The 13,465-nt window shown below is 32.7% G+C and overlaps 2 protein-coding genes across 2 annotated transcripts; both read right to left on the bottom strand.

The window, feature by feature from the left end:
* Positions 1 to 401: 401 nt before the first annotated feature.
* On the bottom strand, positions 402 to 8,113 carry LOC113112326 (interferon-induced, double-stranded RNA-activated protein kinase-like). The gene is given in 20 exon segments (XM_026277790.1): positions 402 to 688; positions 817 to 879; positions 1,418 to 1,516; positions 2,604 to 2,747; positions 3,502 to 3,593; positions 3,596 to 3,705; positions 3,787 to 3,912; positions 4,073 to 4,192; positions 4,273 to 4,349; positions 5,000 to 5,051; positions 5,141 to 5,175; positions 5,429 to 5,543; positions 5,642 to 5,682; positions 5,773 to 5,905; positions 5,990 to 6,142; positions 6,768 to 6,820; positions 6,899 to 7,025; positions 7,196 to 7,341; positions 7,519 to 7,648; positions 7,739 to 8,113. Coding segments are annotated over 20 exon segments (2,055 nt in total). The 5' UTR covers positions 7,852 to 8,113; the 3' UTR covers positions 402 to 562.
* Positions 8,114 to 8,534: 421 nt separating this feature from the next.
* On the bottom strand, positions 8,535 to 12,922 carry LOC113112334 (G patch domain-containing protein 11). The gene is made up of 8 exons (XM_026277802.1): positions 12,774 to 12,922; positions 12,127 to 12,353; positions 11,174 to 11,215; positions 10,964 to 11,084; positions 10,661 to 10,751; positions 10,397 to 10,519; positions 8,804 to 8,885; positions 8,535 to 8,730 (listed from the first exon to the last, which is right to left on the bottom strand). Exons 1-8 carry the CDS (start codon positions 12,821 to 12,823, stop codon positions 8,672 to 8,674), a joined length of 795 nt encoding a protein of 264 aa, XP_026133587.1. The 5' UTR covers positions 12,824 to 12,922; the 3' UTR covers positions 8,535 to 8,671.
* Positions 12,923 to 13,465: the final 543 nt, after the last annotated feature.

The following is a 13,465-nucleotide window of genomic DNA, read 5'->3' as shown; positions in this document are numbered from 1 at the left end:
AGAACATAGAAGGTCCATCTATTGATCATTGGTTAAAAGATCTGTCACATTGTATTGCATTGGAAAGAATAACCTACAGTATAAAGGGCAAACTAAGAGATTACCATAAAATATGGGATCTTTTTTATACATTTTCTGGAAAATAACCAAATATCAATACAGGCAATATCAGATACCTCTACTCCACTGATTGATTTGTGTATATTGATGTGCTTATTTGAAAATATGTGGACATGTCTGTCTTAGCCTTTGTATAATAACTATTCCGGTTGTAACAGGTTTTTTTTTTTTTTTTTTTTTTTTGGATGCTGTGGGTGGTTGTGGTGGGAGAGGGAAGATAGTTAAAATATATATAAAATGTTTTTGTTTTGGAAATGTTATTGTTAAAGCCAATGTCTTTCAATAAAAATATGTTTAAAAAAAAAAAAAAAAAAAAAAAAAAAGAATTGCACACTTGCCATTTGAACCTTTTTGCAAGAAGCATCTGATAAATGCTTCACCTCAAATGTTTCAGAATAAGCAACTGCTATTATTATAAATGCATATAAGAGATGAGTTCTCATTAAATCGTCCTGTTGTCTTTATCTGCTTTTAGGATGTTAGTATATCCATCCATCTGTCTGATCAGCTCGGAGGCGTCTGGTCTCTCTTCAGGACTCGGACTCAACATCCGGCCTATGAGTTTGTGCTGTTTCATGAGACAGCATGTTAGATAACGGTCAGCTTTATAGCAGGGTAATATGTAAAATAACAGATTGATATTCATATGGTAGCACTTGCACGGAAGAAAATCTTCTATCGTGAAATTACACTCACCTCAAAGCTATATTTCTTGGAGAACTGTAGTGGAAAATCCCTACTTCTTATATCGTCCCAAATCTAAAAGTCAGTCAAAGAGTATAAAAAAAATAAATAAAAAATCATTATTTATACAATGCAAAAAAAATATTTTTGGTACTCAGCATTTTTTTGTTCTGTTTTCTATCACAAATGTATAAATATTCTAAATTATAGATACATTTACTTAAGAAGCAAAATAAGGTATAAAGTCTTGTTTTATGAAAAATTTTTTTTTGCTAAAAATATTAATAATTAATTCATATATTATTATATAAATAAAATCTTGTTTTCCCTTAATTACCTTTTTTATATATTTTTTCTCCTGGTTTAAGCATACAATCACCTAATTTCAATTTTCAAATAATTACATTTTAATATTTAATTGTTATTCTGATTCACAAGTAAATGTATCTTGACTTGAGACTGTTTAGATGTTTGTACAAGAAAACAACAAACATCCTCTTTCTCAGTAGTGTACTGTAACACATCAGACACATACATGCAGATTACATTTCATATTCAAGATGAATACACAGATTGTATTATTATATAAAGGATAAAAAAAGATGATTCAAACCTTTTTCCTTTCATCTCTGACGAGATTCCAGATGAGCTCAAAATAAATGAGACCCAGAGCATATATATCCACCTTTCTGTCATACGATGTTTGAGTCGCCTATATATTCAGATTAGAACCAATGACATTTTCAGCATTACACTCACATAGAAACACACTTATATTACAATCTCATAAATGCATTCAGTCACATAGATTCTTATAATCTTACTGTGCATGATTCATTTTTGTGCATGATTCAATTTTGTGCGTGATTCATTATTGTGCATGATTCAATTTTGTGCATGATTCATTATTGTGCATGATTCAATTTTGTGCGTGATTCATTATTGTGCGTGATTCATTATTGTGCATGATTCAATTTTGTGCATGATTCATTATTGTGCGTGATTCATTATTGTGCATGATTCAGTTTTGTGCTTGATTCATTATTGTGTAAGATTCATTATTGTGCATGATTCAATTTTGTGCATGATTCATTATTGTGCGTGATTCATTATTGTGCGTGATTCATTATTGTGCGTGATTCATTATTGTGCATGATTCAATTTTGTGCATGATTCATTATTGTGCGTGATTCATTATTGTGCATGATTCAGTTTTGTGCTTGATTCATTATTGTGTAAGATTCATTATTGTGGCATGATTCAATTTTGTGCATGATTCATTATTGTGCATGATTCATTATTTTGCGTGATTCATTATTTTGCATGATTCATTATTTTGCGTGATTAATTATTGTGCATGATTCAATTTTGTGCATGATTCAATTTTGTGCTTGATTCATTATTGTACATGATTCATTATTGTGCATGATTCATTATTGTGCATGATTCAATTTTCTGTGTGATTCAATATTGTGCATGATTCATCTTTGTGCGCAATCCATTATTGTGCATGATTCTTTATTGTGCGTGATTCATTATTGTGCATGATTCATTATTGTGCATGATTCATTATTGTGCATGATTAATTTTTTGTGCATGATTCATTATTGTGCATGATTCATTTTTTGTCCAGTATTCATTATTGTGCATGATTAAATTTTTTTGTGATTCATTTCAGTGCATGATTCATTTTAGTGCATGAACATTCCAATTTAAATAAAATATGCAATATTACAGTAAAGTAAATTGGGTTGTGAACAGTATTGTGTGTTGATTTTAACACACACCTCCTGACTCACCTGTTCTGGGCTCATGTAAATACGGGTTCCTGTCCTTTTCGTCCGTTCCAGCAGATGCTCGTCATTATTATTTTCTGCTGCTGTCACGAGGCCGAAGTCTCCAACCTTAACCCTTCCCTCGCTGCTGAACATTATGTTCAGCGGCTGAAACAAAGGAACAGGGAATGGCATTCAGAAGAAAAGGAATTCCTTTTCAATTCAGGCTTATTATCATTAACTAAAACTGAAATAAATAACATTTTGTGTATATATATAAGTGTTAACTGAAATAAAATTATATATTTTGACCCTGCACCACAAAACTGGTCATAAGGGTAATTTTTTTCTAGATTTAGGCTAATACAATAGATGATAAATAATCTTCCCATCGATGTATGGTTTGTTAGGAGGACAATATTTGTCTGAGATACTATTTGAAAATGTGGAATCTGAGAATGCAAAAAACAAAAAAACAAAAAAAATTCTATGTATGAAGAAAATCACCTTTAAAGTTGTCCAAATTAATTCTTAGTAATACATATTACTAATCCAAAAATAAGGTTTAATATGAAAGAAAAATCGATAATTTTGACCCATACAATATATTTTTGGCTTTTGCTACAAATATACCCCAACTCCAGGGTCATATATATATATATATATATATATATATATATATATATATATATATATATATATATATATATATATATATATATATATATATATATATATAAACTTTGATTTTAGCTCAGATTTTAGATTTATCTTTCTAATTATCTTTTTTTTTTATTCAACTTGAAGTACTAAAATAAGAAAAAAAAAATTATAAAAAAATAAAAAAATAAAAGCGCACAACAAAACATGAATAAACTTTAAAGGGGTCATATGATGCGATTGGGGTGTGTTCAACACCCACCTTCAGGTCTCTGTGGATCAATCCCTTGGAGTGAATGTACTCCACGGCCTCCAGCACCTGTCTGTTTATCTGCGCTGCCTCCGTCCTCCTCTCTGGTCACGAACATCTGAAGAGTTTCTTTCATCGATCCAGGCACGAAGCGTGTCTCCCTCACAAAACTCCATCTGAATGTAGAGGAACTTTATTCCCGGGTCACTGCCAGAACTAAAGCCAACACACACAAATACACACGTTACAGCTGGAGACTGCAGCTCGCTCCAGAAAGACTTGCTTTGGGTGAATTACTCTGAGAGGCTGAAGCTCTCTGAAGACTCGTGTCTGTACGCCGTGTCCTCCACCCAAGACGTGTAGTAGCGGACGATGTTAGTGTTATTAAAATTAGCCAGAGCTGCGACCTCACGACGAGCTTTTCTAGGGAAATACAGAACATGTTATGACATTGTGCTTTAAACCTAGTTAGAATTTTTTAGACATCAGTGCGAAGCCTAACATTGCAGGTATTAGGATGATGTAACCTATAAGACACAAACTACATTCATTATTTAAAACAAAGACAAGGTAATGGACTTACTTTTTGCTCTTCACTATCTTCACAGCATAAAATGTGCTCTCAAGTATTCGTCTAGCCTTGAAAACACGGCCGAAGCCACCTTTGCCAATTGGATTTATTGAGTCAAAGTCTTCTAAAAACCTACACAGATGAACATAACTGTTTTAAAACAATGATTTCTAAAGCTTTTCAAAATTTAAAGTCAACAGGTTATGATTTACCTCGACTTTGTAGCTTGGTTTGACGTTTGTCCTCCAGATGGCTTCGCTGGGTTTTGTGTGTTCATGTTAGGACCAACCTGTGGAAATATCAGAAGAAAAAACCAGAGAAAAGGAAAAAGTAAATAAGATATTGGAACTGTAAAAAAATAAATAAATAATAATATATATATATATATTTTTTTTTTAATTAAACTTTTAATTTCTTTTTATAGAAGCCAATTTCTGCCAGATAAAAAAATGCTTTGACAAATCCTGATAATGACATAAAAATCTATAATTATAAGATAAAATGTTGATATTATTATTGTATTAAAAAGGTAAAATTATGACATGAAAAGTCATTAATAATATATACATATTTTTTCCATAAATTTGCCTCATAATATTGAATTTATCTAGTAATTATGACTTTTTATCTGAACATTTTAAATTTTAATTTTTATGATTTACTAAACCATGATTTTATTCTTACGTAGCAGAAATTATCTTTACTATCCTTTGCATTTTTTTATTTTTACTTATCTATTAATTTTGCAACCATTACTTTAAGGAGGATAGTCATTATAAAGAACAACACACATATCCCAAACTTCACATACATAATAATCTAATTTCTTTGCATTTTTTATTCATCACAGAAAACTTCACTTTGTTTTATTTCACAGTTCAGCCAGCACTCTTTTATACTCCTTTCCTTCCCCATCGCTGTTTAATATTGTTGGAATACCTCTTTACTCCTGGCCAGACCATTTGGTGACAGATTAAAATTTGGTGCTAATCTAAAAGAAAGAAAAAGCAGAATGTTACTTTGTGTCATTAATTCAAAAAACAGTAAAGTTCTAAAAATGTAACAACTGCAAAAGCTTACTTTATTTTCGGTTTCACATTCAGTGGACTCGCACTCTGCAACACAGATCAATTTCATAAGTTCACACACACACACACACACACACACACACACACACACACACACACACACACACACACACACATTTAATTAATAAAAGTTCATATTAATAAAGTTCAAATATATATATAATATGCTCAAATATGTTTATGTTTTATGTAACAGACAGCCTCTAACATAGCCTTTGAAATCTGTGAATATTAAAAAAATGTCAAAAAAATGCAAGCGCTACCAATAACGCAGACTTACAGGACTTATGACCACAGGAGAGCTGACCGCAGATGAGTCTTTGAAGACAACGGAAGAACTTGAGCTGGGAGTTTCAGTCGAGCTTTTTGAGCAGTGTAGTGCATCCTGAGATTTACTATGAAACAGATCAACTGTAAATGTCAATGCATCTTTTTATGCACAGCATGCAACAGATAATGACACAAAGATGCATAGTTATTATGTTCAGCTTACGATGTCTCTTGAGTTTGTGAAGAGCTGTCATCTTCAGAACTCTGTTAATTACAAACATGCATGTGCATTAATAAGCATGACATGGTTAACATCTAGATGATAAACACAGCTGTATTTCTGAAACGTCTTGCCTGTGTTGTCCATCCAGATTGCTCATTAATTTCACTCCAAGCGCGCTGAGCAGCATGTTGCTTCGCCTCTTTTGAGCTCTTTCCTTGTCCTTCAGGATATTCCTTCCCCTTCATGACAACCTTATATACAAACCTAAAAACAGAAGATTTCAGATATATATATATATATATTTTTACTTGAATCAATCTGTAGAGTTATGGCGTGTTCAAGACTCACTCTGGGTTGTGAGCAGGGCCTCGCTTCTCCACTAATTTGAAATCAAACACACGATTATGTTTCTGGCAGTAGTTATTGAGAAGTGCTATGTAGTTGCTGTCAGGCGTCACGCTTCGAGATTCATCAGCAAAACTCAAGCTGACGCGCTCCTGGCTAGCACATAAATACAAAAGACAAGCTGTCAAATTTAACAACTTGACATGGGCGGAATATACAGTGTGGTAAAAGAACCTATTAAAGGAACAGTTCAGCCAAATATGGAGAAATGTAGCATTGCATCATTTGCTCTGCAGTGGATGGGTGCCGTCAGAATGAGAGCAGATAAAAACATCACAGCACTCCAGTCCATCAGTGAACATCTGGAGAAGACAAAAGATGAAACACATCCAGGATTAAGATGTTTTTAACTCAAACACATAGAGTCTATAATCCATAATAACACTTCCTCCAGTCAAAAAGTGTTCTGGTCTGAATCAGGAGAGAAATCTGCACTGTTTAAACAGCTGGAGGAAGTGTTATTAAGGATTATTTGAGTTAAAAACATATTAATGCTGGATTTGTTTCATCTTTTGTCTTCTCCAGATGTTTAACTGATGGACTGGAGTGCTGTGGATTATTGTGAGACTCTCATTCTGACGGCACCCATTCACTGCAGAGCAAGTGATGCAATGTTAAATTTCTCCAAATATGATCACGAAACAAACTCATCCTGATCTCGGATGATCTGAGGGGGAAAACATTTTCAAATTTAAGACTGATGATGTTTTTTAGCATTTACCTACAAGACACAACCTCGGACTTCTGTGCTTTATTGCTGTTGTCATCGAAGACCTGAAATGCCAAAAGATTAATTAATAAATAGATTTGAGCATTGGACAGTCCAAGGCATGCTGATAAGTGCTGTGTTACCTCTGTTTTGTTCAGCTCTTCATAAACACGGGTTGCCGCTGCTTCTTTGGCGTCCTTCTTATTTTTTCCATAAGCTTCAGGAAACTCTCTCTCACCGCAAACATACTTACAGACATACGTACACAAACTACAAGAGATCAGAGAGAACCCAGTGGTATTTCTTACTAGGAACCGGACTTTATTTTGCAGTTCAGTTATATAATTTTATTTAAAAGGTCCTGTACTTTTTTTATCTTTTCTCAGCAGGACTTTGTAAATCAGAAGAACAGGCGTGTGTGCAAACCTTTAAATACTCACTGAGTGCTTCCTAGATCCATTTTAGTGGATTCCTGAGCCTTGAAAAATAACTTACTCTTCTGTGAATATTCATTAAGCCAGCAAATATAATTCCTCTGAGACACGGTCACAGTGTTGGGAGAGTTTTGAACAGATGATGACGTAGTCTGCAGTTAGAGACGTATACATTATTTACATTTGAAAAAAAAAACAATTGATGTAGATTCTAGAGCATAATCATAAGAAAATGAAGATGCAATTTGGTAACACTTCACTAAAAGTGAGCAATGCACTCTAATGCAATGCATTATAGATTTTAACTTATTTAATATTTGGACACTCACAGGTTCAGTATTTTGAGTGGTTTTTATGGCATTAAGCGCGATCTTGGCTGCGTTTTGTTTTGCCTCTTTCTTGGTTTTCCCAGTGCCCTCAGAATAGCGCTGTCCATTCACAACAGCCCTCATAGTGAACCTGACAACACAACAATGATTTGAAGAGCTCATTGCATTCTCAGACTCAATTCTACAGCACACATAGAATGAAAGCATTAGAGTTGCACACGTTTTGTTGTGACTCGGTCCATCTGTGGATCCCTCCTCATACTCCACGGTGCACTGAGTCTTCTGCTGGTACTCGTTCAGCTGAGAAATGTAATTCCCGGACAGAGACTCCATTGCATGAATAAAAAAAAGAGCTAAAATAACAGACAGCGGCAGAAGTTTACGTGCGTCAACACGTCAGCGCCACGCAGAGCGTCATATCTTCAGCGGACGAGCACTAAAAGACGCATCGACGTGATTTTAAATCAATTTTACACTGTACTAACAGTCGTCTACCACAAACACGAGTTTACTTTCATTTCTTCGTATTATTTAGATCGATTAAGTTTCGATTTCCGGAATCCGACCAGACATCGGATTGACCAATCAAAAGTCACGCTTGTTGATAAGCCCCGCCCACCGGAAAATAACCCTTTTTTTAAGTGCAGGAGACAAATTAAAATCAATATAAATTTATTTTAAATCATTAGATTCAGAAATCAGTTACCAGGTACGATAATATAAATACGTATAATAATTAATTACGATAAATAACACCATGTGTAATTAAAAATATACTATAAAAATAAACCTAACCATAATAAACCACAGAAAAAATGTTAATACAAGTATTTTAGGCTAAATGGAGAAAGTGATTATTATTAATCTACAAATAAAACAGTATTGTAACAGTCCACTCCACACCACTATGAAATAATTAATAAAAAGTACTGAAAATAATAATCACGTTTGTGATCGGTTGAGATTCAGTTACGCAGAAGTGATGCATCGTGGTTATAAAACATTCATAAACACAATTATAATCAAAATATATATGCAGCATTTAATGGATGAATAAGAACACATAAATATTGATAACAGACATGCAAAAAAGAAAAAAACAAAACATCAAGAGCAAATTAAAAACAAGTGCTGCATGTTATTCCGTGTTGTTCTAGTCGTCATGGTCTGCTGCCGTGTCACCAGGACAGTTCGAGCCCAGATCCTCCTCATCTGGGGGAGGAGAACGGTTTAGTTGATTTATAATTCATGTATCAAACAGTTATTATACGTAAACACTTCTCACCATTATAAGCCGTTCCACACCAAATACAGTAGAAATGAGCTCCTCGCAGATACGAGGTGAGAAACTGCAGCTTGTCTAAAGGCTAGGAAGAAAAGACAACAACATAACAGTGCTTCAAAATAATAATAGAAATCAAGTTTAATCATTTTAATACACTTCCCATAAATAAAGAAGTACAAATATATATATATATATATATATATATATATATATATATATATATATATATATATATATATATACACACACACAACCAGTTTGTTCTGCTTATCAATGCTCTATTTATTTGACCAAAAATACAGTAAAAACAGTAATATTGTAAAATATTGTCATCATTTAAAATAGCCATTTTTTATTTTAATATACTTTATACTGTAATTTATTTCTGTGATGCACAGCTGTATTTTCAGCATCATTCCTCCAGTCTTCAGTGTCACATGATCTTCAGAAATCATGAAAATATGATGATTTATTATCGATTTTGGAAATAGTTGGGATGCTTAATTTTTTTTTTTTTTTTGGAACCTTGGAAATTTTTTTCAGGATTATTTGATGAATAAAAAAGTTTAAAAGAACAGTGTTTATCTAAAAAAAAAAATTCTAACAATATAAGTCTTTATTAAGTAATTATTTATTAAAACTTATTATCACTTTATTAATTTAACATGCTTGCTGAGTAAAAGCATTTCTTTCAAAAAGAACGAAAGATTAGGGTAACACTTTAGTATAGGGTCCAATTCACACTAATAATTTGTTGCTTATTAGCATGTCTATTATTAACATATTAGCTGTTTATTAGTGCTTATAAAGTACATATAATGCATGACATCCATAATCCTAATACCCTAAACTTAACAACTACCTTATAAACTATTAAAAGGCAACAAATACGGAGTTAATTGAGGCAAAAGTCATAGTTAATGGTTAGTTGATGGTGAGAATTGGACCCTAAAATAAAGTACGACCTCTAAAACTTTTGTGATATAATAAATAAAAGCAGCAAAACTGTTTCCAACACTGATAAGAATCACAATTCTTTTGAATTCTATTTTTCTGATCCTGATTTTTTTAGAATTCTATTTTAGAATTCTATTTTAGATTTATTATCAGCATATTCATTCTAATATTCTGATAATAAATCATCATATTTTCATGATTTCTGAAGATCATGTGACACTGAAGACTGGAGGAATGCTGAAAATACAGTGGAGCATCACAGAAATAAATTACATTTTTATATACATTAAAATAGAAACCCATTATTTTAAATTCTAATATTATTTCACAATATTACTGTTTTTACTGTATTATTCATCAAATAAATGCATCCTTGATGAGCAGAAGATACTTTTTTTAAAAACATCACATATCTTTCTGATCCTAAACTTTTGAATGGCAGTATATATAATAAAAATTATTATTTAGAGAAATATATATATATATATATATATATATATAAAAAAATGAATTTTACAATTAACAAAATAATTGTACTGTGGAACGCATCCGTCGAGCTCAAACATAAAAAAAACAACAGGACGAATAAAAACACTTTAAAGAGTTTTATGAGCATTGAGAGTGTCATGAACTCACTGTGAGTTCCTCCTCCTCGTCATCACTTCCTTCTGCTTTGGTCTCCTCCTCCTCCAGAAGCTCCTCCTCTTCCTCTTTCAATGCTTCAGGCCAGTACCAGCTGTCTCTGGGAACAGTGATGCCCTAAAAATAATTATAGTATGGTGATAATAATGGTGAGCATGCCGGCTCTGTTTTAATTACATGAAGTGCGGAGAAGCCTCTGTTTCGTTCATGCAAATATTTTCTAATTAAGATTTAACCCTTAAAACGAGTCTTTCTGACCTTCTGGCTGTCGAGCTGCTCACAGGCCTTCTGGCTCTTCCACAGGTCGCCCTGCGTTTGACGCTCCTCTCTTTCGGTTCTCTTACGCACTCTGTAACAAACCTGTTACTCATACACATGCATTATAAGATCTAATATACTCTAATCATGAGTCCTTGATTTTTGGACTCTGATTACATGCTAAAAGAGTCTGCTGTGTGGCATGTATTAAATAGTGTGTGACAGTAGATCGAGGCTTTGCATGTTAAATATGATACTGTAGCTCTATGGGATTAAAAACATGAGCTTGATTTGATGTCATACCTAAAATCCTCTATTGATTTCTTTTCTCCCTGTTGCTTCATTTGCACTTTTCTCCTGTAGTTCTGAAGCTCCTCGTCTGCTTTCCTCTTCTTGAGTTCTTCCATTCCAATGCCGCCTCTGTCTGACAAGAGCAGGGACACACACGAACGTCAGTCTTTCTGAGCACGCTCTTATATAATCAACACTTGCTATGAAGAATCAGAGAAGAACCTGTTTTGATGTTCAGAGGAACCGGCTCGACGCGTCCAGCACCTGCAGCATCAGAACAGAACTTTTATTAATACAAACAAAGCTATATTACACAGCTTGTAATGTGTTTTAACAAAGTCTCTTCTGCTCATCAAGGCCGTGTTTATTTAATCAGAAATACACAAACAAGTGTAAAAATTGTGAAATATTATTGCTTTTTAAAATAACTGTTTTCTATGTTAATAAACTTTCAATTTTAATTTATTTCTGTGATGAAAAGCTGAATTTTCAGCATCATTCCAACAGTCTCCAGTGTCACATGATCTTCAGAAATCATTCTAATATTCTGATTATTAGATTTTCTGCTTAATATTGTGATACTTTTTTCAGGATTCTTAGATTAATAAAAAGTTTTAAACAGAACATAACAGAAAGCTTTTTCTAACAATATACACTACTTTTCAGAAGTTTGGGTCAGTATTTTTCTTTCTTTCCTTTTTGTTGAAAGAAATGAATGCTTTTATTCAGCAAGCACGTGTCAAATAGATAAAAAGTGATAATAAAGACTTATATCGTTTGAAAAGATTTAAATCCTAAACAAACCCTGTTCTTTTTAACTCTATTATTAATCTACGAATCCTGAAAAAAGTATCACAGGTTCCAAAAAAAACTGTAGCAAATAATCATATTATTCTGATTTCTGAAGATCATGTGACAATGAAGACTGGAGTAATGATGCTGAAAATTCAGCGTTATAAATTATATTTTAAAGCATATTAAAATAGAAAACTATTATTTTAAATTGAAATATTATTTAAGATTTTTTACAGCCTTTTCTGTATTTTTAATCAATTAAAAGCAGCCTTGATGAGCAAAAGAGGCTTATTTAAAACACATTACAAATCTTACAGAACAGCAGTGTGTGTGTGTTTTTTGAACACGAAACAGTCGGTTTAAGAGTCTGAATGTCTGACCCTGTTTTCCCAGGCCTTGTCCTGCTTTATATCCCATCTTCTGTAGTAAAGCGAAGCCTTTATTCTGGCTGCTGATGGAGCTCTGCAGCGCGCTCTCTCGACTCTCTTTCTCCTGCTCTCTGTAGCTCTTCTGCCGGTTCTGTGCATTCTTCTCTTTATGTAGAGCCTCTTTTTTCAAGGCTTCCTTCTGACGCTTCACCATCGGTACACCAGGACGAACATCTGGACTGTTTCGGTGTAAAAGCATCAAAACATCAGTAAGACACAAAGAGGAGCATTTCATGTGATGCATGTTTATTGACAATCAGTAGTCTGAAATTAAACATTTGCATTTGTTTTCTCTACAATATTCACCGTTTTCCATTGTACTATTTCAGTCTTTATACTTTAAAATTTCAATGCACTTGTGTTTCTGTAATTATTTGTGGAAACTGATTAGATTTACACTCATTTTATAATCATTAAATTAAAACCATGGCGAGCATATCTTCACATCATAATTAATCTGAGGAACCTAAATCGCATAATCCTCTCATTTATAAACATGTAACGTTAAGATGTTTGTTTTTCTCTTATGCGCAATCAAACAGCAATCATTCTGGCAGCGAGAGGATGGTATTTCAACAAACCACGTGTTTTAAACTCACATTTGCTTCAGGAAAGCGTCAGACATGTAATCATCGTCTTCATCAGCCATCTGTGTAATTTATTTAGAAACTGAGAACAAATTATAATCGAAATAGAAATAACTCCTTTGGATCGCTTTTGTCGCTCCTTCTGTTAAAAAAGTCCGACTGGAACGCAGCAGAAAGCGTCATTGGTTCCTATTTAGACTGATTCTGTGAGCTCCGAAAACAACAACAACAGCAGCAACAACAACATTTTAATTTTAATAAGTATTTTTAATGTTTTTATTTTTACTAAATAATTAAAAAACTATTTAAAAAAATAATAAGAAAAAAACGGTTCTTTAGTGTGTCGAAGAGGGACTCTTAATATGAAATCTGAATTTAAAAATTAATTATTTATTTGCAATAGATTATATACTCTGTTGCAATTTTAAGTGTATTCCAAAAATATGTATTCATAGTTCAGGCTGCTTAATAATAATAATGATAAATAATAATAATAATAATAATAAATTACTGTTAATGTATAAATCATATATATATTTGCTTTCTATAGTTTTGATTAGACATCATATTTTCATACAGTTTAGATGATGAAGAGAGACTCTTAATATGAAATCTGAGTTTAAAAATAATAATAATAATAATTTATTAAAAGTTCAGGATGTTTTTTTTTCTTTAGCAGCGATAAATAATAATAATAATACAAA

Source organism: Carassius auratus, chromosome 13, assembly GCF_003368295.1.
Source record: "Carassius auratus strain Wakin chromosome 13, ASM336829v1, whole genome shotgun sequence".
In the NCBI taxonomy this organism is placed as follows: Eukaryota; Metazoa; Chordata; class Actinopteri; order Cypriniformes; family Cyprinidae; genus Carassius; species Carassius auratus.
The sequence above is the reverse complement of the archived record's forward strand: the minus strand, read 5'-3'. Positions and strand labels throughout refer to the sequence as shown.

Excerpts from the sequence above, each read along its gene's own strand:
- LOC113112334 (XM_026277802.1), bottom strand. The coding sequence starts at position 12,823 with ATGGCTGATGAAGACGATGATTACATGTCTGACGCTTTCCTGAAGCAA. Across the intron at positions 10,752-10,963 it reads AAATCAATAGAGGATTTTAG|AGTGCGTAAGAGAACCGAAA; the intron begins GTATGACATCAA and ends GGTTTGTTACAG. Across the intron at positions 10,520-10,660 it reads AGCAGCTCGACAGCCAGAAG|GGCATCACTGTTCCCAGAGA; the intron begins GTCAGAAAGACT and ends AATTATTTTTAG.